The 26,585-nt window shown below is 43.0% G+C and overlaps 2 protein-coding genes across 2 annotated transcripts; one reads left to right on the top strand and one right to left on the bottom strand.

Annotated features, from left to right (window-relative positions):
• Positions 1–663: 663 nt before the first annotated feature.
• Positions 664–17,571, bottom strand: cpne4a (copine IVa). Its single transcript, XM_084670263.1, has 15 exons — positions 17,304–17,571; positions 14,198–14,377; positions 13,544–13,615; positions 12,570–12,644; positions 12,368–12,451; positions 11,987–12,076; positions 8,989–9,087; positions 6,722–6,808; positions 5,614–5,673; positions 5,104–5,237; positions 4,718–4,772; positions 4,178–4,229; positions 1,874–2,007; positions 1,457–1,693; positions 664–1,039 (listed from the first exon to the last, which is right to left on the bottom strand). The coding sequence occupies exons 1-15, from the start codon at positions 17,475–17,477 to the stop codon at positions 908–910; spliced, it is 1,665 nt and encodes a 554-aa protein (XP_084526389.1). The 5' UTR covers positions 17,478–17,571; the 3' UTR covers positions 664–907.
• Positions 17,572–20,313: 2,742 nt separating this feature from the next.
• cmtm6 (CKLF-like MARVEL transmembrane domain containing 6) lies at positions 20,314–26,299 on the top strand. Its single transcript, XM_084708596.1, has 5 exons — positions 20,314–20,840; positions 21,108–21,237; positions 23,863–24,039; positions 24,132–24,230; positions 24,598–26,299. Exons 2-5 carry the CDS (start codon positions 21,115–21,117, stop codon positions 24,748–24,750), a joined length of 552 nt encoding a protein of 183 aa, XP_084564722.1. The 5' UTR covers positions 20,314–20,840; positions 21,108–21,114; the 3' UTR covers positions 24,751–26,299.
• The last annotated feature ends 286 nt before the right edge of the window (positions 26,300–26,585 follow it).

Below are 26,585 nucleotides of genomic sequence, written 5' to 3'. Positions count from 1 at the left end.
ATTCCACTTCAACTTCGGCCAATGCCTCTCTTTGGTCTAGCAATCCCATAGCTTTCCATGTGCATTCTAAAATTCATGATGTACAGTCAAAATCTTCTCAGTCTTCTGCCATGCTTTTCAATGTAAAACAGCCTGCAATTGTATATATTAGTCAAGACATTCTAACATTAATAGTTATTATTTTTGACCACAAGCTTGTTAACAACACATTGGCATCAACACAATACAATTCACAAAGATATTGATAAAGTGTTTATTATCATAAGTTGTTCATCCTTTTTCACACACTACTGTATGGTTACAGAACTATTGCAAATCATGTGACCATAATTTTAAATTCATTTTCCCAGAATACTCAAGTTGTGCTTTACGTTCTACTCACACATTTGAACATGCTTTAGAGTAGAGAATACCCTTCCCTAACCGACACTGTAAACTTGATTCCTCACAAAGAAAACAACATAAAACGCGTTCCTGAATCGTTATGAGCATGCAAAACAACAGTCCATGCATCTGCTCCAACTCCACAAGCAGCAGCTGAGGCTATGGGTATTAAAGTAGGTTGCCACTTAACTTGCATTGATCCAAACTGCTTTACAATATACGAATCTTACGAAATTTAGCAAAATCTCAACAAACTGTTAGAAAAACGAACAAGGGTGGTTTTCCATCCAGTACATTCCTTTATTCACATGCTTCATCTGTAGGGAAGCCAAGTTTGGTTGTAGTTGGTTATGCATTTCTGTGTGGGTGCTTTTTTTTCAATCATATAAATGTTTGAAATGTCAACAAATGCGAGCCTGTTAACATTTCAGCATGCACAACATAAAATATAATGTACCCCAAACAGTAACTGTCTTTTAAAGTTAGCTATGATGAGCTATCTGGGTGCAGAAAATGGGAAAGATCAAGGGCCAAACGTTATGGAAGACTGGTAGTCACTGGGCACTTTGGGCTTGATGCCCTTGCTATTGTAGTAGTCAACCACTTGGTTGGGCACTTCTGCAAGGACAGTCTTTGCCAGCGCTGAAGGGGAGGCCTGGAAGGGAGGGGCAGAGAAAGTCAGAAGAGTCACTTTTATGGATCATATTTAGAAAAGTTTTGCATGAGACAATGCAAACCAAAATGGAGCTACCATGTTAGCATGCATGCAACCATTTCTCAATCCTTTTCTACCAACCGTAACTCTAACCAATAGTGATTCTTCAAAGGGGGGGATGTCTTACTCTTACTGTATCACAGTGGCACAATTACTTTTGCTTACGTATCTCTTCGCATCAACCTAGTGACAAAGTAACATTTCCTTTCATCTCAATGCAACAACAGCACACAACCCTAGTTCGGTCATTTGTCTGAAACGCCTGTAGACTATGAACAACGACGATGAAGAAACAGCACCTCATTAGCACACAAAAGCATTTCGAGATTTTGCAAGTCACAGATCACCAAGACTGACATGTTTGAAGTTTCGGAAGGGGACAAACTGGACGATGTCCCGTAGAACGGGCTCCCCTTTCGGCGAGCGCAGGATCCCGTCGTCCCCGTCCAGCATCTGCATGTCGCTGAAGTCAGCGTTGCCCACGCCAACGATGATGACGGACATGGGCAGGTGGGAGGCTTGGACGATGGCTTTCCTCGTGTCCGCCATGTCTGTGATCACACCGTCCGTCAAGATGAGCAGAATGAAGTACTGCTACAGAGATGGAGTAAGGGGAAGGGCTTCATCAGTTGTTTTGCAATAAAAGGCTTGATTTCCAGGCTTCCTCAACCGAGCTGACAAGTAGACTAGTGAATACACAATATCACGATTTAACTTACAGAAGTACAATGTACGGTATTGATGTTAACCATAAATCCATCCACTACAGCTCACCATTGCCTCCTTGGTGTGCATTTCCTGTGAAGCAGAGCTGGCCACCTTTTCTATGATAGGGGCGATGTTGGTGGGTCCATAGAGTTGGATCTTAGGAAGGCAGTTCTGATAGGCATCGACCACACCCTGGATACCTACACATTCAGTATATAGACATATGTATATAGTATATGATGGTTAAACCAGAAACAACCACACACTTACACACGGGAACACACATGCACATTCTTCACACTGTGCAAATAATCCAGTCATTTTCCATATAGACGCCAGACAGTAACACATCACTGTAAAGGATCTGCAATATTAGACAACCTACAGCCTTAACGCGTGGCTTGATGAAATTAATTCAAAAAGCATTCTTTGATGATCAAATATCAACAGAACGTTATGAAATACAATCAAAATGCTGCAAGGCATGAAATGCAATAATGTGATGCATTGGTGAAACTGCATCCAAGCTATAAAATGTTTTAATGACGGGGTAAGGTTGCCCAAATGTTCTTTTGGGTCGTTCATGCTTCTGCGATAGCATACATGTGAAGCTGTTACAGTAAGTGGCCAGGCAGGATAGTGCACATCAGAGATGCCCCACTTTCACACCCTGTTCTCTCAGGAGTAAAGCAGATGTAATCAGACCTATCCTCCAGAGCCATTGCAGCAGCAGTAATGCTATTTACTCACTGACTGCGTTTTAGAGGTCACAGACAACTTGGACAATTTGACTTAATTAAACAGCCCATCCATGAGCTCATCCAGTGGGTCAAAACACACACGCGCGTGCAAGCACAGGCAATTCATTATCTGTGGGTGGCTTTCCTTAAGAGGAGCAGAATTCTGAGATGTGTAAAAGGGATCGAAGGAGCAGTGTCGTGACAAGTCACTGCTGCTTGGAGGGCAAGGCACAAAGTCTCAATTCTTGTAACAATGTACCTACTGGGCGAATAGAGTCAGTATTTCTGACCGTGTGTCCTCACTTAGGATGTGATTATATAGGATGTATCTCTCTGACCTGGCTAGCAGCCAGTGTCCTGGCTCTGGGAAAGCTGCACTCTTGGGCCTTGAATGAGGGATTCCATCCCATCTATCTATTACTTGACACCGGAACCCTTGATCAGTCCCTGGCAGGTAGAGACTTGTCTAGGCAGCTACTGGTTGGTGCCCCGTGTGAAGGAAATTGGGACAGGGGACCAGTCACACAAAAATAACTGTCCAAAAAAATCAAGTGACACCAATACACACCCGACAGTGGGGCGTGAGTTGACAAGCTGATCAGACTATTCATAGCCAGAGTGTGGAAACATTTGACTATAAATAAAAGTGGGCTGTGTAAATGAGACCAAGTCAGATTCTTTCTCTACGGAAGTCTCTTTGGGGGGGATGAAGTGACATCACGAGCATGTGACTGGCACTGGCAGTGATATGCACGAGGTTACCCCATGCCAATCCATCCCACTGAACCAATTGCTCACATCCTAGGAGATCGTGCTCTACTGTGACCTTAGTAACGTGCCGACAGTCAATCATGTTTCAAGTTTATTTTTGTTATTCTTCATATCTTTTTATTATTCATAACTCTTACATGATTTGTATGTGTTGGATCGTAAACCAGGAATGCAAGTAGCCTACATTGTATCTAAAGAGACTACTTGAGCATGTGTAATACATACAGACCTAAGCTCATTTTGTGTTCCAATTCTAAAAAAGGTGCACAATATCTCCCCGATGCTCTCGATTGAGTGTGTCTGCCGCGTCATAAAACGATAAAAGTAAATATTTTTGCACAATGATGTTCTTAAATGACTAAATGTAAAATGACTAAATGTACTAGGGAATTTGAAAAGTAAACGTAGTGAGCCATGTCATCCTCAGTAGTTCAAACCCCTAAAGACTCGTTACGAAGGTTGATTTGACTGTATGACACATCAGCCTCTCTCCCCGCAGCCTCACTCCCCGTGGAACACAATGCATTTTACAGCAGTATTAAACATTCATGTCTGGGAGGTCTGTCCCCTACAGAGTTATTATTCTGGCCTCCACCTATTGATTCCTTGTAGTTGGCAATGACAGAAGCCTCAAAAGAGTTAGTGGATTCTATGGGTCACCTTTCTGTGGGGTTTTCAACCAGTTCCAACCAAAGCGTTTGTCATTTGAAACTAGGAGTCGGACATTTAGATCTTGAAAATGTCATCCTAAAAAGCTGTATAGAATTACACTTCACATGTGCATGTGGAAACTAGTTTGAATTCATTAAAACCAGAGAGGTTTTTCCAATTCACTCAATACCTAGGACAGTTTACACACCTGCACATTCTGGGTTCTCCTCATTAAAATTCACAGCAAAGTCATGGGACACCTGGGGGAAGAGGACAAATATTTCCTTTAGATCTCATGATCAACATCCAATGTTAACACAAAGCAGAAAGTACACACTTACAAACCCCCCACACAGAGTTACACAACTAGAATAAAACACACACACACCTACACAAACACACACACACACACACACCAACTCAAATATGAATACACGCACACACACACAGGGCTGGACAATGGGCAGCATAATTGCGAGCATGTATCTCTCAGAAGCAGTTCCAGACAGCCACGGCAGGCAGTGTCACTCATTTCCTGCTGGGTAACAGTTTAGTGACTCAGAGTGGCAGAGCTAGGGGGCCTGGGGTTACGGGGGGGGGGGGGGGTTGTGTGGGGGTGTGGGGGCGTAATCAGCGGCTAGCCAGGAGAGAGAGCGCCTGGCCTGGCCTCCACACACCAGGGGAGTCATTAATAAAGTCCCACGAGGCTGAGCCCAACTGTGTGAAAGGCTGGAGCTGCTGAAATTACCTTAAAGTCAGGCGGGATCCGTGCACCGAAGCCAAATGCAGGGAACATTTTGTCACTGAATTGAGAGGACAAAAAAGCGACAAGAAAGGGATTAAAAAGCAAGAGGGCAGGCAGCCGCAGATACTAAAACTGGTTTGACACAACTGTACACACCCATATATGTCCATACACAACTGTCCACATCCATATGTAACCTTACACAACTGTACACAGCCAGGTCTCTTGACTTATTTACGTTTTCACAGTGGGAAAGAGAACACAGCAAATGTCTTCCCTGTGCAGTCACCTGTTGATGTGTTTGCTGATTTATGATTGTCCGCTTTTCAACCTTAAAGAGTAACTGTTGGATTGGAGCTGTTCCATTGCTGGTGGAGGCCACATCTTACCTGTCGTAATCCTGGCAGATCTCTCCCACGGCGACCAGGGCTTTGAGGTACTCGTTAGGCTGGTAGGGGTGGATGTAGTGGAGTGAGCAGCTGTTGCGAGGATCACCATTAGAGGCAGTGAAATCAATAGCTACCTGGGAAGACGAGTGGCAATCAAAGAAGAGCTTCATGCCAATTATCTAGAACAGCATCCTTTATCTGACACTTATGCAATACCGCGCTTCACACTCATGTTAGCTCCTTTCTGCGGTCTAACGCTCTCACTCTATGGACACTAATGGTCTCATTCAATCCTTTGACTGACTGACTTAGATTGCATGGGTATGTTTTGCATGTTTTGAGGCTTGAAATCATTCAGATGTTTGTTGTCCTGTTATAGAGTGGCAGACTGTGGTCCACACCGATCTCCTTGTAAAGCGGTCTGAGAGTCTAAAAGGCATATGAATTGATAAGTAGCCATGTTAGTGTGTGTGTATGTGTGTGTGTGTGTTTAGGATGAGCGGAACTCACTGTAAACTGGATCTGACAGCCACCCATAATGTAGTCGAGGAAAGAGTGCATCTTTATAATCTGTGGACCAGGGAAAAAAGCTCTTGACAGCAGCTGAGCAATGGCAAACTGTAAGAACATTGAGCCAATCACTGTGGTGGTGGAGTGATGGACACACTTACTGGCCACTTTGGAGCCCCTCACCCTCCATCTCAGCCTTTTAAATACCAGCTGACTGAGCATGGGGCTATTAGTGCCCAGGACGCCAGCTGGCCATTCACATTCCATATTAACCTCTGTGGTTTCATTAAAGAAATGTTGTTCTGTATAACCACTTACACTGAAGAGTCGGGAATGGAGGGAATGTTTGTTGATATCAGCACGTAGGTAATATATGATCAAAGGAATGGTAATTGTAATCAAATGACCATGTGTCATAATTACTTTCTATCACGTTAAAATAAAATAACGGCATTGACATTGAGTTCATTATATAACATACCAACTTGGTAGTGAGGGGTACTACAATACAAGCTCTGTAACCAATTCAAATCAACCGAAATGTCAAAGTACAACAGCCAGATTGCAGCCCAGAATAAAGCGCTTGCGTCATGAAATTATATTTGGTATTCAATGTTTTTTGTCATCACACTTACACCCTAGCACCTTGAGCTGCAGATCAGAGGAGTTATCTGTGAGGGCCATCTGTGACTTCCTCTTACAGAGGAAATGTCATGTTAGTCAGACCCAATCTGATCACACCCAACTTTCTCCTGTCACATTATGATGACAAAGATTACTGATCAGTCAGCCAGACATCAGGAGAGGAGGAGAGGAGTGGAAAAGGAGAGGATGGAGGGGGGGAATAGAAAGAAGAGGAGGAGGGGAGGAAAGAAGGATAGAAGGGGAAAAGGAGGAAGGGAGGAAAGGAGAGGAGGAGGAGAGAAGGAGAGAGGGAGAAGTAGAAGAGGGGAGGAGGGGAGGAGGGAAGGAGAGGGGAGGAGAAAGGAGAAAGGAGAGGATAGAAGGACAAAGGCCATGGATGAGGCTAGAAAGAGAAATGAGAGGAGGGAATACAGACTGAAAGAAATATTAAAGGCACGAGAGATGATTTTATGTTGTGAATCACCTTGCACTGATTTAGAATGACAATTCCAGAGTTCTTGTAGTTCTTTTTCTTTATCTTATATTTGGGGTTTATACACTCCCACTGGACCTGAGGAAGAAACAACAAGGACATACATGACTGTGTTAACCCAAATTGTTTCTTAGCATTCTAATCAGGATGAAATATTTTGGCTCTGGGGAGAGCTATATCTGTGTTTTGTTGTGTATTGTTCTGAAATGAGATAATAACATGATTCACACCATGGAGCAAACCTACCATGTTAGCAGGGAATAACAATAAACAGCACTAAACATGACACCATTCATCCCAATAACAGTAAATTGTTGCTTGCTAAAGAAGGATTATTCAAGGAGATCCATTTGTGATTATGCAGATTAACCAGTTCTTTCAAGAGCCAACTACTTTTACAGTAGTTCTACTTTTTAGACATTAGTACTCAAAGGGAATCAGGAGAAGCCTTTCAAAGCTTTCGAAATGTTCTCACCTGGTTGTGAACAACATGACCATTGGAATGCCTACCTGCTTCAAAACAGGTTGCTACTCTGAGGCAATCATTTCTGCTTCCAGAAGGAGTCATCCCTGCCTTGTGCATTAAGTACATGCTGTATGCTGGCCCCATACCTCTTCATCCACCTCCATTGGCATGTTTTGGTTGTTTGGCCAATATAAAAACCCCTACACTGCTGTGGAACTACATGCCTATCAAACAGACAACAGATGGACCTTCGTTTGGTCAAAACACAAAAGGATATGACAAGCTTACAGTCCATAATTCCATGAGAGAAACAATTAGTGGGCCAAAGCACTGCAGGGTTCCTTTAGACACTGAAGCATGTCACAGCATAATGTAACTATGTAATTACCCACAATGCCTCTGCCCAGAGCGGTGAGTCTGAGTGGTAATGAAGACATCTCTGCCAGGGCATAGAGGTTGCAGAAGACCCATTCATACAACATTGACAAAGTAGTTTGTCATTCTAGAGACAACATTGTGGCCAATAAAAAACATCCTGTCTAATCCTCTGTTCCCAGGAAGTCTGTTCCTAAAAGCTGCCGTTATCAAACAATAACAGGGGGATGTTAGGTGACATTTCTGTGTTTCTTAACCCAAAATGGATTATGTTGAACTTTCAGTTAGGTTTGACTGCTCAGACAATCTTCATGATTGAAGGTGATGATGTTAATTGGTGATAAATGCTGACCTCTACAAAAGTTATCATGACATGTGACTTGGAGATTACTGGTATGACTAATGGCACTGAGGATATGATGAAGACATATTCGTTATCCAGTCCTCATTGCCATTAGTTACACGAGCAATAACACCGACCTTTAAAACTGAATTTTCATCTCAAAGGACCATTAGTCATCATAAAAGGAACATTGCAGAAATTCAACAGGGGTGCTTTTCTGTCCCTGGAGACCAGTTCCCCCACACATCCTGTCAGAATTGACTTAGCTTAATAGAACATATTAAATCCAGTCGTCAAGCACCAGTTGGATTTTCCAGAACCCTAAAGGTAAGGACTCCAGACACTGGACTCAAGCAGAACAATACTCTTCCAACCGGCTCGCTTCTTGTCGAAGAAAGTGGTCTAAAACCTGTATGACACGTCATGGGGTGGGTGGAGGGACAAAAGGAGAGCATGATGATACATCTAGTATCCTGCTGTGAGAGATCATTGCTCTTTTCTCAGAATTGCAGGTGTTCTGTCCCACTGATCCACCTACCCATTGATATGGAAACAGGACTCTTGAGCCAACATGCCTCAGCATCAATGGGTCCTAGTCAGCTGTCAGCAGAACAGTGTACACAGCTCACACAAAGATAAACATTCCCTCCACCTGGACCATATATAGGAATACAGTATCACATTCCTACAGTGCTATATGTCATTATTATATTTTATAGTAGCAACACCCAACACTGACTTGTTTGTTTTCGGACACCTTGGCAACACTGAACCCTGACTGAACTTAGCTGGGGGATATCCCAGGTGGAGCCTTCAACAAATACAACCATCAAAACAAACTGGGGTCAGTGACTCGCATAGTTCTGCTTCAGCTCTAACCTGCTCTCTCTGTTGAGGACAGTCCAGGCTCAGGCTTTCAAGGAAGCACAACCCTACCTGGGGGGCTGCTGTTCATTTAGGAAGCAATGAGGATCAAAGACGATTTACACGTATTTATACTGTGTTTATACATAGATTTGTTTGTGAGTCCATGTGTATTACAACCATACAACACACACAAAGGTAGTGCTATACCTGTCTTCCATCCATCGCCCCTCTCATCTCTTTAAACGTGGCCTCAAATTCACCTATGAAGTCGTGCTTCCCATTGGAGTCCCAGTCCCACACTGTGCACTGGTAAAGAAGGGAAGGAGACAAGGAGAAGACTCATTGAGAGATGAAAGACAGACTGAAGTGAAAAAACAAAACATTTTATTGCTGTTACATTTAGTGCTCTGTGACAGTGGACAATGAGCTTTGATGTTTTGGTGTCTGGGTTGGAGACAGACACACTTTAACTTTGAAGGGGGGAAACTAGCCCTGGTTAGAATGCACTTAACAGTCCTACTGGAAACATTGTGTACTATGGGATGTTTCCACTGGGACCAGTAGGATGTGGGTAGTACATTTGCACTGGAACCAGTCAGATGCACAGACATGTTGAACAGATTCCCCAATGACGCAGTTCTATGAATAAAACAGCGAAGGACATTACTGAAGTGATCAACATTTGATGTCCCTCATGAATTATTGATTTGAAGATGTGAAGCAAAGGCTCTATAAGGATGTTATAAGGAGCAGATGAGTTGGTTCTCTCTGTCTGTGTGTGTGTCCTGTTTCAAAGAGATAAAGGACCGTTGACCCTTTCTTGATCTGTTGCTGTGATGCAGATCTATCGCTGCAATGTGATGAACAATTCTTTCCTGTCGTATTACATCAAGGGTGTTCACAGTTGACCGATGTATTACAGCATGGCTGTTCACAGATGAACAATCTTCTCCACTTTTACCCTCACCCTAACCAACCTCACCTTCACCTTAAACCCTATCAACTGTCACCCCAACCCTAACCAACTTCACATTTGCCCTAACCAACAACAATCATTCACAAGAAAAACATTTGACAAGAAGAAGAGTGACTTCTTCTCAGACACAGGAACATCATACAGGCTCGTAAATCCAGAGAGAGCAGGGGGAGGATTGAGAGAAAGAGAGAGAGAGAGAGAGAGAGAGAGAGAGAGAGAGAGATAGAGAGAGAGAGAGAGAGATAGAATGAGAGAGGTGCCTGCAATTCATCTCCTCAAGTGGCACATCCTCACTAACCGCAGACGGATCTTTCTTTTCTCATTACACTTCTTAGTTGTTTTCCTTTCAGTGAAACAATGAAAGATGGCCCCTACACAAAGGATCTGTGTCTGATCAATCCATGTCGGGATGTTCAATTAAATGTGTTTTATAGTGTTCTATAATGAGATGAGAATAAAATGCTGAATGGCTTTTTGAAATATGCCATGACCGAAATAATTTACATCATATTCGCAAATTTTGAACTGAGCAAGTGCTATATAATATTTATGAGACACAAACTGTCCTACGCATACACACACATATTGTTCTACACACACACACGCACGCACGTACACAAACATGCACACCCAACCTCTCACCCAAACTGTCAGCCACACAACGTCTTGGACAAGTGGACGACCCAGAGTCAACATCTGACAGGATTAAGAGGATCTTAGAGAATTCTGACACAAGCTCGTCAAGCCACCAAGACTTCCAAATTCCTCGTCGCCCCTCCCGGTTTTAAGGAGCACATAAATAATGCATCACTGAGAATGGGAATCTTGCTCCTTTCTGTGTCTGTCTCTCATTCCACAGTGCTGTCACATATGACCACAGTCTCTGAACTCTCTCTGGGTCTGGGCAGTATAAATCGCTAAATTAGAAGACTTTTTCTGCACATTTAGAATTGTTCTCTTGTTAAGGTCAAATGGAGTCAAGTGAGTAGCTGCCCAATTAAGGCCAGGTTGGTATATTAAGACGGTTAGTGTGTGTGTCTGTGTGTGTGTTTCCAGATATCCTCCCTGTCATTAATTATATACCACAGGCAGAGCTGGGTGGAAATGGAATACTGCTCCTGCTTTCATAACAGAAATGGCACTGAAGTTATGAAACCTGAAAACCCCCCAAAAATATCGAATGCTTGGGAGGAAATGTCTCAGCCTCACGAACGGGAGGAGAGGATGAAATGTCATGTTTATTTTCTAAATGTTTACACACTGTCACTTTAACTTGTCAGAGGAAAAGCCAATGAATTACAGAATCCAATGATGTGTCTCCTTAGGGAGCAAAACAACTAAAAGTAAAGAGGTTGAAGAAATGTACAGTTCAAGAGTTTAGTTGGGTGTATAGTGAGAAAGGAGGGAAGTAAATGGAAGGGAAGTAGGAGGTGAAGAATTGGGATAGCTCTTTAGCCCATTTAGCGACAATGACAGAAGTCGCCTTAAATACACAACATACATGTTTAATGAGTTCTAATCTGTTTCCCGTCAAGTCTTTTCAACTTAGCAGATAAATGATTCAAATATGTCAGAGGATGGAAGAACTTAAGTGTTACCAGGCCAAGTCACAGGTGAGAGTCATGTCTTCTCTCCCTTGGGAATTAGGACCAAGGCTACACAGATACACCACATCTCTCTCTCTCTCTCTCTCTCTCTCTCTCTCTCCCTCTCCCTCTCCCTCTCCCTCTCCCTCTCCCTCTCCCTCTCCCTCTCCCTCTCCCTCTCCCTCCCTTTCCCTCTCCCTCTCCCTCCCTCCCTCCCTCCCTCCCTCCCTCCCTCCCTCCCTCCCTCCCTCCCTCTCTCACTCTCCCTCCCTCCCTCCCTCCCTCCCTCCCTCCCTCCCTCCCTCCCTCCCTCCCTCCCTCCCTCCCTCCCTCCCTCCCTCCCTCCCTCCCTCCCTCTCCCTCCCTCCCTCCCTCCCTCCCTCCCTCCCTCCCTCCCTCCCTCCCTCCCTCCCTCCCTCTCTCTATCTCTCTCTTGTTTTCTCTCTATGCATCCTGCATCCTCCTTCTCTTTCTGTCACACTCTCACACACAGTCTCTCCTAAACAAACGTCACTTTAACTGTCTTTCATTCTACAGCTAAATATAACCAGTGGAATCCAATATGTCAAATGAAGACCTCTGACTAAATCGAGAATCAATCCATTGTCTGAATACAGCTGTTTGTGGAGACAGGAACTCTTACCTTGAGTTTTCGGTCATGGTCTCCACTACAAAGAGAGTTGAGAGACACTTTGAAGGTTATCCACATAGGGTTGAGGTTGTTCATAACAGTCTGTGAGCAGAGCAAAAAAGAAAGAAACAGTAAACCACTGGATGAGTGGGTTAGTCTCAGTTAGTGTGACTTGTTGTTGAGATTAAATCAACATGTACGGTTGAGACACGGTTCATGCAACAACACGTATCTACAGGATTAAGAAAGTATGGCTATATCAATCTCAGGCTTAGTTCATGTAGTTCATGCAACATCTTGCACGATCACATGCGTTTTGTCACATTTTTTCCCACTATATAAGGTTAGCCTCTATTTCAGCTGAGGTTAGGTATTACTGCAGTTTTGTTTTACCTCTGTTCTGTGTACAAGTTGTGTTGTGGAATCATCATTTATCCTGAAGATCTCTAGGAAGGGGTCTGATTTACTGAAAAAGTCCTGAACAGTCAAAACAAACATGTCAACATGAGTAGAAAAAAATCCCCAAAAGACATATTGTGCCAAGACAGTTATGATGACCCATTTGATACAGGACATCTACAGTGCTAGGACTTGCCTTGTCGTCCAATTTCCTGGCACTGAAAGACAGCTCAATATAGTCATCGTTCCCCGTCAACTCCTCAGCAGTGATCTGTGACAACACACATGATGAAGCACACACTTCAGTGGTGAAACACACACTAAAACAGTGCAAAAACACACCCTGTGATAAATGGTTTCCAGCCAATGAGTGCGTGGTGTGTCATGTTGTCATGATTTCTGTTTGACTGTTCTGTAATTTCGTTGTCATCTGAGTAAAATGATAACTGTGTATGAGTGTTCATCTATTATTAACAACAATTTAATTTTACCTGGGGAATTATGGTTTGTGTGAAGCCTCAAAAGAAGGGGTATTTGAAAACGGCCACTGAAACCTTCTCTGCGGTCTAACAAAGATTTTCCAGCACAAAGTATACAGCATAAAACAGGTTCCAATTTGTATGACAAAAAGAAAATAGGCCTTCAGAAACAGATGGGATATAATACTTACGATTAAAACAGTTTATCACAGACAGACAAAAACAGACACAAACTGATGCATTGAACATGTCTACACATGTCTGCAGGGATCAGTTGAATACTAGAAGATGCTAGTAAATGGCAAAAGCTGCCATGCAAAAAATTGATGAGCTCACGTTAGGTTTAAGGATAATGCTTGATGTTTTCTCAGTAAGCTATCACAATGTTGTTGAGCCTATGTGTGCCCAAACAAGAGTATGTTCTCAAGTAATTACACATTATCTAAAGACCCCAGCGTAGGGAGTAAAAGAAAGGTAAACAAGCCCTTAATTTCACAGTGCATAATTGTACTTCTTTACAGGAAAAGTAGAGTGTGGATGGCTGAGACGTAGCGAGAAGGGGAAGGGAGGGAAGAGTTCATTCCAAAAAGCGACGGGAAGCACAGCGGAGCATGTCAGTGTTTGTGTGTGTGTGACAGCGAGAGAGGGAGAGAAATAGAGAGAGATAGAAAAAGAAAGATAGGCACTTTACCAGTATGGAGGATTTGCCCACTGTGCTACCCTGTTTGAGCAAAGCTTTGGAGAGTTTTCTCTGGGACACAATCTGTTGGAGAAAGATAAGCCATGAGACACCTGTCCCTAGGTCTCCCCAGACTTGATGCCACAGAGGGAAACCATGGGGAGACAAAACAAGGAAGAGGGAACAGCAGTGGAGGAGAGGATGAGACAAGGTTTCCCATTATAGTGACAGGATGTCAGGAATCTCTGGTGAACTTACTATGGAGGAAGATGTTCATGAGGAAATCTTTACCATGAATGAACATAAACAAGTGGTGCCAAGACCGGTGCCTGGATTTTAATCGTGTTATTGTTTAAATGGTGTAAGTGTTGTATTTCCTAAGTGAATAGCATTAACCCTGCAGTGATTACAGGGAAATGGAGTCCACTATAATTCTACATCCCCAACATCCATATCCCTAACATTCTCTATCAGCACTCGAGCCTGAGAAAATAAACAGTACATCTTAACAATCACATCTTATCTGAGACAGACCCCCAGAACCAAATTCTCTGAAGGAAAGGATCTTAAAGAGCGCTGGTTGGATTTGCTGAGTGAGTACAGAATATGGAATGCTAGAGGTGCCAGAACAACATGGGTCTGAGTAGGTTGTGCCATAGAACCAACCTGGCCCAGCGTACACTCCATGGCGCCCAGAAAGGTCTCTTCCTTCAGCCCATTGTGGCTGCTGCTGATGTCATAGAGTTCGTAGCGTAGTCGCTGCACCTCCTCAAAGTAGAAGTCCAGAGTGAAGATCTTGGAGAAGGTGGGGCTGATGCTGCTCCGGATCACCTCCGTCCTGTCCACCTGGACGGACACATCCACAACGGTTGGACACTTTTTCGATTTTTCTTGAATTTTCTGGACTTGACAGTTCTGGCTGGCATGCAGCACCCTCTGATTGCAGTCTGCCGAGCAGGCAGATGGTAAACTATCGACTGTCCCCAGAAACAGATGGTAAACAAGATGATGCTCAGTGAGAAATGGTCCTTAATTGAATATCTATGTGGTTAGTCGGTTCTCCGAAAGCAACAGATAAGAACTGTTTGGAAGTGTGTAAACATCAGTTGACATCAATATGGATTATGTGTTTCTATTGCATGTGTATAAAAGTTCTGTTAAATCCATGTTTCTTTGTGAGACTGAAGTCAAGATTTTGAATGTGAACTGTAACTGTCATCAGGACACAGTAGGTTTCAATAGGAACATAATTATATGAATGGATAATAAGGCAGCACATATGAACACATGATAAGGTCATAGCTGATTGTGATCAACATAGGCACATAGGAAATCCCATTCTTTCCACAAGTTCCAGCTACAGTATATGATTCATCCATGTTCTCTTTCATTCTCTCTCTCTCTTCCCGCTTTCCCCACTTGTGTCAACCCCCAAGTATTAACCTTTAGTTTTTTCAGATAAAGCTGTTAGAGAGTCTGTCTGGTCAAAGTGATCTGGCAGGATGAAAGCATCTGCCTCACACATCTCCTCGCTGACTGAGAGGGAGAAGTCCTGTAGGAATCCCAGCATCCCTCTTCAACCAGCCAATTTTGATCTGACTGGGGAGGGAGGAGGATGAGACAAATGCCTGGTTGCAGCATGTGAGGGATGGAGGTTGGGGGTCTGCCTAAAGATTAGAAGGCATTCCAGAAGCTTCAAAAGACCTCTTATCCTTACAGTAGAAACAATGTGATAACCCCCCCCCCCTCTCTCTCTCTATAGCTCCCCATGCTCCTTCTCCCATAACCCCCCCCCCTCTCTCTCTCTCTCTCTCTCTCTCTCTCTCTCTCTCTCTCTCTCTCTCTCTCTCTCTCTCTCTCTCTCTCTCTCTCTCTCTCTCTCTCTCTCTATCGCTCCCCATGCTCCTTCTCCCATAACAACCCTCTCTCCTCCCTCGTATCTCCAGCTCCCAGCTACATACTGTAAACAACCCTGCCTGACCTGCCGTACTTAACCCTCCACAGCCTTCTCACCAGGTCCTGATACTAAGAGTTAGCAGTCCTCACCTCTTCCTGGGTGTCCTCATCTCAGCTTCTCTGTGGCTGGATAATCACATGCCTTTTGTCACATTTCACAGCCCACGTTAGGAGGCCGAGCACTGGGGAGGGGGTGCGGAGGTGGTGGTGGGGGGGGGGTTAAGGTCGCTATCCTAACACTAATCAGCACACTGACATAGGTGTGCGGGCAGACACTAATAATATACTACAAACATGTTAAATCAACCATGGGCTTCTTTTTTCTGTGTATGTGAATGCGTGCGTGTGGGTTTTTGAGCATACCTTTCGCAATTCAAGAGTCTATTTCCATTTGTGTTAAATTCATGATGGAAAGCCAATACACACTACTAAAGACGTCTCATAGTCCTTGATTTCATAGGCCATAGCTAAAACTCCATACTCTCCATTTACAAAAATGATTTCTTCAGGAGAACTTGAGGTTTAGTTTATGTGGCGCAGATGTAATTGAGACATACTCCTATAATTCTATATTAACAGTAAAGTAGTTCATTACTTTCAATAGTTTACATTTGTGTCACAAGCTTGCTGGAGGTTTCAAAATGTTTATATTGTTCTTTAAAGATGAGAGAGGCAGGAATTGGTTGACAGATATAAAACAATTTTGACAGAGAGTGTGTATGTGTGCGTGTGTGCGGGGAGGGGGGTTGGGGCTCTGTGGCAGAGTCGTTACTTGAGATAACAGACGCTGCTGGCTTTTTCACTGGCTGACAGACAATCTGCAGAAAGGTGTGGAATCTATTTCACACAGAGAAAGACTCCTATCTGAAAAAGGTTAACACACACACACATACACACCCACACACACACACTTTTTCAGCTAGCATGGTATGGGATTGTCATATCAAAGTTGGAACCACTAGCCATGTTTAGTTTTCTGTGAAAGCCATGGTGCAATACATACTCTCCTTTCAAACTGTGCATGAGATGACAAACACATGCATTTGATAAAAGGGTCAGGATTCAGTGGGGCTGGTGCCCAAGAGATTTCTCTACAGGCCTCAGTAAGGTTAGGAGCTGGTCAGCGTGGTTGTGATTCCCAAGCTTGGTGAAAACAAAGACCCTGTCCTGCACTACAAAGTATCAAACTTTACACCATCAGGAACAGGGCATTGGTTAATGACGCCTTAGATGCTTGATATTCAACTGAACACCCAGAAAATATGCATCAACGCCATCCTGAACCATCACCAGCTGAAACCACAGAACACAGCGGCCATTGGTGATCATTCACTGAAGGTTGGAGCTTTCGCTGTATTTTTCCTATCCAGTAAACAAACGGCACCATTAACACATGCATTCCCAAGAGAAACCGTTAGGGTTCTTTTGTTTCACAAATCAGAAGACTTTTTAAAACCTTGGAGAAGCAACACATCCAGAAGGCAGACAGCTAGGGATGTTAGCAGAGCGAGGGCTTAGCATCTCTGATTGCTGTGCTCAGATCAAGACAGCACGGCTCCATAATTCAGGTGCCTCGTCGGTAGCACTCCGCCCCATCAATTAAATAGGAGGGGTTGACCCACTGTGCTCTCCCTGTGACTAAACGCAGACAGTCTCACTGATGCTACAACCTTCTAGGACCTTCTAGTGTTCAGCTTCATTAAAATGTACGGAACACAGACACACAGCATTCAGACATAGACCTTGTTTAAACCGAGTCACAGTGTTTGGAATGTGTCCCTGATGGATAGTTTGGATACCAGTGACGGTCTCCTACCTCTAGCCACTGTCCATGGGACTGCATTTTGATGAGGACGCAAGGGTCCGGCTTGGAGAGGGCGTCACGGTCGGAGATTCCCTTGCAGGCCACCCTCAGCTCTACCTTAGTCAGGCACTGGCTGCTGCCGAACAGACCAAGGGAGTTGGCTGCCGATTCATAGATGTCGCTCATGTTGTAAGTGTAACAGGGTCGCTGCGGGGGAAAAACGCAACCCACACACTCATGCACAAACACACATGCACACACACACACACACACCAACACACACATACATATTCACACACAAAAACACACAGACAAACACACAGTGTTAACAGTGATTAAGTGATAGGGATGAAATAACAGCTTCCTATTCATGACTTCATCTTACTCCTTCAGTTGTTCTGGTGCACTCATTTCCCTTCATCCTGCATCCTCCAGCCTCCGCCACACTCCAAATGATCAAATCATGATTTAATCACCATAAAGTGGACAGGAAATGATCAGTATCTCTTTGCCCACCAATCACCTAATGAATCCTAACCCTCTAATCATCCAATCATGCAGCTTGAGCCCTTTCCACAGGAGCCTGGCATGGGCTCCACTGATGATAATTGTCGGTGGCTAATTTAATCAACAATATCAGTGGATCGTATTTTTCTGAAGCGATGGAATTCATCCAGTCTAACAATATGAAAGATGGTCCCCATATATTCATCTACTGCTCATGTGTCCATGCCCTTTAACTTCAACACATAAGCAGCAGATAGTTGATAACAGTTTGCTGGTGTGTCTGAAAATGCATTAGAAAATAAAGTACTATCCAATAATTTGATATTAATACTACTTCTCTCTTTGATCTGTTCCTTGTTCCAATCAGATTCACTCAGCCCCTCTCTGGGTAATTCGCCGTCTCCAGGCAAGCACAAGATAGCAGTTCAAACTAACCCTGTGCACATACGTAAACAATTCAGGGAGACAAAGAGGAAAAGAGAACAATTGGTGCCTCAAAAGGAATTCATAAGAAAAATAAAACCTTCCAAGATTCTGACCTAAACAGCAACCTTGCCAGCACATTAGTTTAATGATGTCATGGACAGTAGTTCAGTGATGTAATGGGCAGTACAGTAGTTTAGGGATGTCATGGGCAGTACAGTAGTTTTGTGATGTCATGGGCAGTACAGTAGTTTAGTGATGTCATGGGCAGTACAGTAGCTTAGAGATGTCATGGGCAGTACAGTAGTGTACTGATGTCATAGGCAGTACAGTAGTTTACTGATGTCATGGGCAGTACAGTAGCTTAGAGATGTCATGGGCAGTACAGTAGTGTACTGATGTCATGGGCAGTACAGTAGTTTACTGATGTCATGGGCAGTAGGTTGCAGAGGAGATTCCTGGCCTCTGGGAAACCTGTCAACAAAACGTGACAGATCTGCTGGACAGCTGAGCCAGCACCATAACATATCTTTAATCAACTAGAATCACAAAATATTTCTTCCATATTTGTGATCCATTCAGTTGTGTCACAACCACAGCAGTATCAAGGCTTTCACAGTTGATCAGACAGGTGCATCATTAAAGCACCAGCCCTTGAAGCCCCTTTAACAGCCATGGCTGTCATGCCAACATAACCCGCGTCTGACATTCCGTGGGACTACCAGCTGCTTGGGGCACTTTGAAACCCAGTTGTATCTCATACTCTTGTAATTGCCCTTTCTCTGAATGGGAAGGAACCATCCATGTGAACTCAAGCCCAGAGTGCGAATTATACAGTGACAATCGGAGGGGGTCAACTTCTTCTCCGGGGCGTAAAGTAATTTTTAAGATTACAGTTAAGAATTATATATAAATGTATCGACCCATCCAATCTTTTTTTTTTTTTTGGGGGGGGGGGGTCCAAGTCTTAATTAGGGGGGTCAAACCCGTCAACCCCCCCCCCCCCCCCCCGCCCCTTAATTCAAACCCTGCTTAAGCCATTAGCATGCCTGACCAACAACATGTCTGTGGTGGGAGAGGTTCAAGACTTCCAACACTCTGGGTACGACTGACGCAAGAGGTCTGTTGATGTCCGTCATGCAGGATGAGCCATGCTAAACACATTCAGCTGATTGGGATCAAGTGCAACCTAAAGTGTCAGTAAACAGATATGAAGCACTCAATATTTGATATGGAACAATGAGGTTTAAAAGTCAAGCGTCAGAATTGATGAGAATCCTCAATAACTGGATGTGCAGCATTAAAACAATGTTTTGCTTAAGAAAGCTTGATTTACATATTCACCTCACATAATGATTGGGACCACTATATGTGGCTCAATTTACAGATAACCTCACATAATTTAGTTATGGAAAAGAAATACCTTTCACGTGATCGTTCATCCTACGTGATGAAAAGAAAAAAGCTTTCGAAATGTTGTTGACCACTCATCTTCAATGAGAAAAAATATTTGATTTAAAATTTCACATTTCACATTTAACATATCACTTGTCTATCATTATGCTACATTCCATCCCTTCATCCCTCATGTGTCATCAATTCATAAAGGACATCGCATCAGCAACTCACCTTCAGAGATTTCAGAAAATCCAAGAGAGTCGTGGCAACAAAAAAAATAAACTTTTCTTGTTCAATAGGTGCGATGTGTGCGCACTCGGCTGATGAGGACGACCGCACCACACAGATGACCTATCTCCATTCTCAATCCATAGTTCTGGTCAACGTCAGTACCGGAGGAATGTTCCCCAGATGTGACTCCCTGTCGCTTCCCAGTCTCGCCCTTTTTAAGTTTATGGGAGACGTTGCAGGAGACTCCTGGAAATTCTTTCTTAGGGTCGTCCAAGGAGGTGGAGGTGGTTCTCATCACTTTCACACACACCCTCCCCTCCTTCGAAAGGAAAAACTGAAAGCTGATTGCTTTGCACTGGAAGCACACCTTGACGACAGTGTCATCTAGCGGTTACTTGGCATTCTGTCACACAAAGTGTTAATAACAGTGTACGTCTGACTTTAAATTCGTACTTAAAAGCGGTATACAAATACTCTATAAATATATTTCATTGTGTAAATTATAGAAGTTTGTATTTTATTCGGACAACAGACCCACAGACAGACCTAGACCAACATCTGGTTAGACAATAAGCTTGTTGCCCATGAGACTTTGCTTTGCGTCCTCGAGCAGAAACAACAGGTAGGGTATGCGTGCGCGCAACTAGGTGTGCCGTAGGTTACGGCGGAATTTACCTACTTTTCCCCTACAACTTTCTTGATAGTTTAGGATACAGTACACGGGAGGGATTGCAATATATGCTGTAGGATGTGGACATCTTTCACGATACTGTATTTTTTTTTCCAATTGTTTCCAAACACGTCTGGTTTAAAACTCTGCTTGCTAGCCGCCCACCTCGTTCAACCGGTGGGGTGGAGACTTTAGACAACACGCGGAAGTTGAGTTGAAGATCGAAACAAAAGACAGCGTGAACTATTGTAGAGAGAAGTTACTTCACGAGTAATTCTTTATTGCTGATTTGACCCTGGTGATTTGACCCAACAATACACGTGAGTTTGTTAATATTATATTATTTATTATTAGGCTTACACATATCACCCTCCAATGCTTCATTTCTCTGAATTACATACGCCCAGGGTATAAAGTTATTGTGTACTATAGTAGTTTCATTTTCCACCAGTTTTGCCTGATAAGTTATATGCCAAAGTATAGTAAAAAAAAAAAAAAACGTGTCCCTTCTCCTTACATTTTATGTGTGTGTCTTCATCTCTAACCTAGCCTACTTTATGTCGGTTAAACGGACATTTATTTTACAGCAGTAGCATGGCCTCGGCGGACCAAGTCTACAGTCCAACAACTGTACCGGAGACTAAGTCGAAAAACTGTTTCACAGTGCCAAATGAGTTTTTAGATAAACCACGGAGTCTGATAAAACTTGCTGAAGTGGTAAGTGCTCCATCGTTTGTCATTTATCCAACCTTTACACTAATAAGTCAGCCAGTCCAGTTTCCTAGTAGCAGTAAAGAGACAGCTATTTGAGGTTTGGAAAGGGACCATGCTGTCCTGTCAATGACTAAAATGTGCAGGTCACATCTAATTCTGAGATTAAAGTGTCATTCTATGCTCTTGAGAACTGTTGTAGTGACCACACCAGAATGATATGGGCAATTACTGTCATGCTTTGTGGTGCAAGTTTTTTACAGTACAGTAATATAACAGGCTTACTCATTTAAAAGACTATTGTGACCAGTGTCCAGCTGGTGTCTAAGGGGGAAGTGAAAATGCTGGGCTCTGGTGTAGCAAGCTACTGGACCAGAGAGGAGGGAAGAGCTGACAACAGCAGTTCTGTTATTACTTAGAATTGTCAGGGGTGGGATGGTAACTTTGCCATTCAATATAAGTCATGATTCCAACACAAGCTTGTCTTGTACATACAGTATTTTTCAGACATGTCCCTCTTTTACGGCCAGCCTGGTCCTGGACACATTAACCTGAGAGATTAGTTGTTGTTAGGGAACACAGGGAGACAATACAACAACACTAACAAGACATGTAGGTGGGCATTTAAAGCTCATATGATCTTAAAACTGGTGCTGAATCCATGACTGTGTTTATTTATATTGTAGGTGCCAGACACAGATATCCAGCTCTGGCTTGTTAACATGGCCTTGTATTTGTGGTTACACTAAGTCCCTTCACACACTAACTAGAATCAGGTGTTTGCAATACAGCTCAGCAGTTCACCCCTAATGAAATTAGCAGACAGATGCTGAATTCCTTTGCTGGGTTTATTTTAAACCTGCTGCTTCCACACACATTATCACGCAGTGCCAGATTGTGTGTATGTGTTGCTTGTTTCATCTTTGTCTTGCTTCGAACACAGACCACATTTCAGAAATGTGGGTCCTGGTTCCTCTTGGGAAGCATGACAGCACTTACAGAACATGAAAGACCCATTCACTCCCAATCCTATAGACGTCAGTGTGATGAGGAATATATTGAAAGCTGCAAAAGAGCCTCGAACAGATATTTACGAATATACAGTAAATGTATACTTAGATGTGTATATATCTATATATCTATATATCTATATATATATGAATAGGCAGTAGATGATATAGGCCACAGTGGTTCCCAACCCTGGTCCTCAGGGCACCCTGTCCTGCCTGTTTTAGATGTTTCCCTGTTCCAACACACCCGAGTCATATGAATGGTTATAAGCAGGCTTCTGCAGAGCTGGATAACAACCCATTCATTTGAATCTGGTGTGTTGGAGCAGGGAAACATCTAAAACATGCAGGGCAGGGTGCCCTGAAGACCAGGGTTGGGAACTACTGAGGCAGTGGGTGATATAGTATGTGCCTGAGTGAGTGTGCCAGAAGATGTGTAATCAAATACAGTACACATCTTTTGGACCCAAAATAGAATACAAACACATTTAAACCTTTATCCCTGCCTGTCAACCACACACAGACACGCCCTTTCACAAACTTTCATTATAGAAACCCACTAATGGATTGCGAGAGGAAACTGTGGAAAGAAAGTATTCCAGTGGCTGCAGTGTTTTACGGTGCTCCAGCCTCCATCTGCTCGTAGTAAACGTCCAAATATAGACTCACAGCCTCGTCAGTACAGCTGGCTCTGTCTGGGCCAAGAACCGGCCTTGTCTCTTATTCCATGAGGAAGTGGCCCTGCCCTCTTCCTATGAGCCAGTGGTGACGCTTCCTTACGGAGGTCTTGTCTCACACAGGACCACACACCTCAGGGTGGTACTGTGTGTACATGCACCTCTTAAGTCCACAGCTTAGCCCAAACTCACTCCTTTAGTTGGGAGTTGGTGTTTGTCAGATTACTAAAGCAGTAATATTGGAAGGCGGTCACGTGTTTGCAGTTCGCGGGACTAGTAATCGATTCCAGGCTGTGGTTAGCAAGGGAGGAAACAATACTGAGGAAAGCACCTGTATCATGCCTCGAGAAACTGAGGTTTCAATATCAGCCGTGGCTCTCCCTGTTTTGAACGTGGACTGGAGAGAACATCTGCTTTCATCCCTAGATGAAGTGTTTGGGTGTGCTTGTGTGGGACTAACTTAATAAAATAAAAGGCGTTGTCTGATTAGCTCTGTCACAGTCCAGAGACTACTCTGAATAATACTGGCAGGTCAGGGTGTTATGAAAGGGAGTTTGCTTTGGTTGTTTGCAGTGAAAATATGGCTTTGTATTTGGTCTTCCGTTGCAAAACAAAATGCAGCATTTAAGGGCTGCCAGTTGTAGCCATTTCCACACGTCAACATCCTCAAAGGATCTGGAAAAGGAACTTCCTTTGGCATGGGCAGTAAACATGTTTTCTTGGAACCGTTCTTGTTGAGATGAGATCAGAAAACCCAACTGTCCGGTTTGAGCTATAGAATGAAGCCTTCCTCTGTCCTAAGTATTGGAATCCTTGATCTGACACAAAGCATTTGTTTATTCTTCAGTTGCAGAAGTATGTAGCTTCTTGGTTCTTAGGTTTGGTGGCACCACCTGTTGGTGAGAGAGAGTTGTGGTTAAAATGGTGTGTGTTTCTTTCCTCAGCTCCTGTCGTTTGTAGCGTTCATCCTGGAAGAGGTGGTGACAAACTGTGCGAGCTGTGGTTCACTCTACTTCTTTGAGTTTGTCAGCTGCACAGCCTTCCTCTTCACAGCCCTCCTCCTCTTCCTCCTCACCACCAAGTGGAATACAAGAGTAGGAATCAGCTGCTGGTCTACTCTAGTGAGTTGTGTGTGTGTGCATACTGTATATGAAGGGTAATGTGTGGACTGGTAGTTGTTCCAGGCTGTCATTCTGACTTGTGCTGCTTGCAGGATTTTTGGTACACTGCCGTGGTCTTGGCCTTGTTCCTCTTTGCCTCCATCTTCTTTGCTGCAGACAATGGAGGGACGGACCTGGAGAAGGCTGCAGTGGTAAGTTCTCTTCTTTTGGGGTCCAGCCAGGAGTCTTGTTAGCCAGCTAACTTGAAATGGTTAATTTAGGTATTTGCCGACACAAGAAAGGGTACTATTTCAGTGATATAATAACAGCAGGAAACAGCCTAGTGGCTTGGTCATTTCAGCTCTCCCAAACAGCTGTTTAAACTATTTTCCATTGGGCCTTATTAATACTCATATTATTCCAAACGAAGTGTACATGAGCAGAGTCAATCTCCACAGAGGGAGTTTTTAAGGCAACTGTAGCTGGTTTGGTATGCTCATAAATGTAGTAACCACAAGATAGCAGTGTGGCTGTCATAATTGATGTCATATCTTCATGTTTTTCTTGTTTCTTTTCTAGGCCTTTGGAATTCTGTCCTCCATTGCTTTTGCAGTGGATATTGGGATTTTCATAAAACTGAAAGGTCTTCCTTTCAGACACCAGACCGACATAAGGAACAGGGATTCCCACAGCGGGCCAGCAGAAGTAGAGAAACTCAACACAGAAGAATAGTTCACAATACTCACACCACTCGATATTGCATCAAAATGGTTGTAACATTATGTTTTTAACATTGATATCTCAAGGGCAGTGGGCTTTTTAAATGTATCAATTTTGAAACCGTTTTTTTTGTCCAAAACATTCCTTGTGATAATTTCCGGTTTGGTCTTTTGTTCGGAGCAATCTTAATTTGTAAGACATGTAGTGCTTCCTCCCTGTGATAATTCAGCTTTCCCTAAGCAGTGACCATGACCTACCAGACTGACTTAAGTAGATGGACTTCTATCCCAGTGTATTACTGTATCTAATTCAAAGAGATTGATACTGTTCTATCTCTCTGTGTTTGGTTCAGCTTATATCACACTTAAAACACAACTGGAATAACCCAATTTATACACTTTATAGTATAAAATATTTGTATTTTCATATTTTTGAGTTGCTATTGTTATTTATATTTTTGAAAAACTACACAAATACTTTTTTATTTTATTTTTATTAGTTCATTAGGATTGTAAAAAGAAAAAAAAAAAAACTTCCAATCACATTGTTGAAGTTATAAATTTATTTTGGCATTTATACTGAAATTGATTTGTCTATATAGATTACAACTTGTGTGTTTTAAAAGATGTATTCTGCTGTCTTAGACTTCTTACTGTCTTATGCTGTTGACCAGCCATACCCATCACCCCTATTCTGGAATTACACCTGGATGGCAAGCAGATATATAGTAAATACCATTCTGTTGAGATTCCATCATTTTCTTTTAATCAGCATGACCTTATGTGCCTTAATGAATATAGCTTTGTTTGTGAAAGTGTGGAGTATGTTAATATTCAGACCAAATAAATCTGCGTCCCTAAACTTAAGTTTACATTCATGTAAGAGGTAGTGATGTCAGACATGTTAAATAGAAATGTTTGCCCCTCTTTTTGTTTTTTTATTTCTGTAGTTATGCCCATTTTATTTCTAATGTTATGCCCATTACAGGTAAGGACTGCAATACAACTAGACATGCTATTGCCATCTGCTGGAGTAGGGAAATTACCTAAATATCTGACTAACCGAGCTTTGCAGCCTACATTTTGTGGGGAAGTGATAAAGACGGATTTCACACACACACATAGTCCATAGTTGTGTTTTTTGGATTTACCTGACAGCATGTTGATATACTAAGTGACTTTGCGGTCAACCTTCTTGCCTTTAACTAAAGGAGAGCATCACTGTCAAGAGACGAGTACATGGACAACCAACCCCCAGCTCTCTTAGCCTAGCCAGTGTGTCAGAATGAAGGATTCATTCTGAAGGATTGATGGGATGTAATGTAACATTTAAGACTACTGACAACTGTCTTGTAAAAATCAGGCAAAAAAAAAACATGCTGTTAAGTACCATGTTAAATATGTGAGTGGCTGAGTGTCATGTCAGTGTGGTATTAGTGTTTGTTAGAGAGATCATCTATTGGATGCAAGTTGGTCTTGAGGCTGTAAAGCTATAAGTAGGTCTCTTCTCTGTAAACTGTACCTATCCACGTTTATATCATACAATAAATACCTGAATTTTGCTTTATGTTCATGTCCTTTGTATGTTAGAGCACACACCCGTGATAATAACACAGTTCTTTCTCCAACCATGACTTTAAAGGAAGTGCAGTAAGCCACAAGAGGGCGTTGTTGGTTCACAAACTGCTGGCTAACTACCTGTATAACTCCTCACAGGCCTTCCTTATCCAAACAGCTCTACAGACATCTCTCACTTTGGCTCCTCCTTCCCATCTCCCTCTAGCGAGATGGTCTGTGTGTTGCACTATACTGCTCCAGGAATGGGCAAGCATATTTTCTCATACCTGT

This window comes from Hypomesus nipponensis, chromosome 2, assembly GCF_054491055.1.
Source record: "Hypomesus nipponensis isolate SF chromosome 2, ASM5449105v1, whole genome shotgun sequence".
In the NCBI taxonomy this organism is placed as follows: domain Eukaryota; kingdom Metazoa; phylum Chordata; class Actinopteri; order Osmeriformes; family Osmeridae; genus Hypomesus; species Hypomesus nipponensis.
The sequence above is the reverse complement of the archived record's forward strand: the minus strand, read 5'-3'. Positions and strand labels throughout refer to the sequence as shown.

Excerpts from the sequence above, each read along its gene's own strand:
- cmtm6 (XM_084708596.1), top strand. The coding sequence starts at position 21,115 with ATGGCCTCGGCGGACCAAGTCTACAGTCCAACAACTGTACCGGAGACT. Across the intron at positions 24,040-24,131 it reads TCAGCTGCTGGTCTACTCTA|GATTTTTGGTACACTGCCGT; the intron begins GTGAGTTGTGTG and ends TGCTGCTTGCAG. Across the intron at positions 24,231-24,597 it reads ACCTGGAGAAGGCTGCAGTG|GCCTTTGGAATTCTGTCCTC; the intron begins GTAAGTTCTCTT and ends TTTCTTTTCTAG.
- cpne4a (XM_084670263.1), bottom strand. The coding sequence starts at position 17,477 with ATGAGCGACATCTATGAATCGGCAGCCAACTCCCTTGGTCTGTTCGGC. Across the intron at positions 12,645-13,543 it reads TGGGCAAATCCTCCATACTG|ATCACTGCTGAGGAGTTGAC; the intron begins GTAAAGTGCCTA and ends GTGTTGTCACAG. Across the intron at positions 4,773-5,103 it reads ATCTGCCAGGATTACGACAG|TGACAAAATGTTCCCTGCAT; the intron begins GTAAGATGTGGC and ends CTCTCAATTCAG.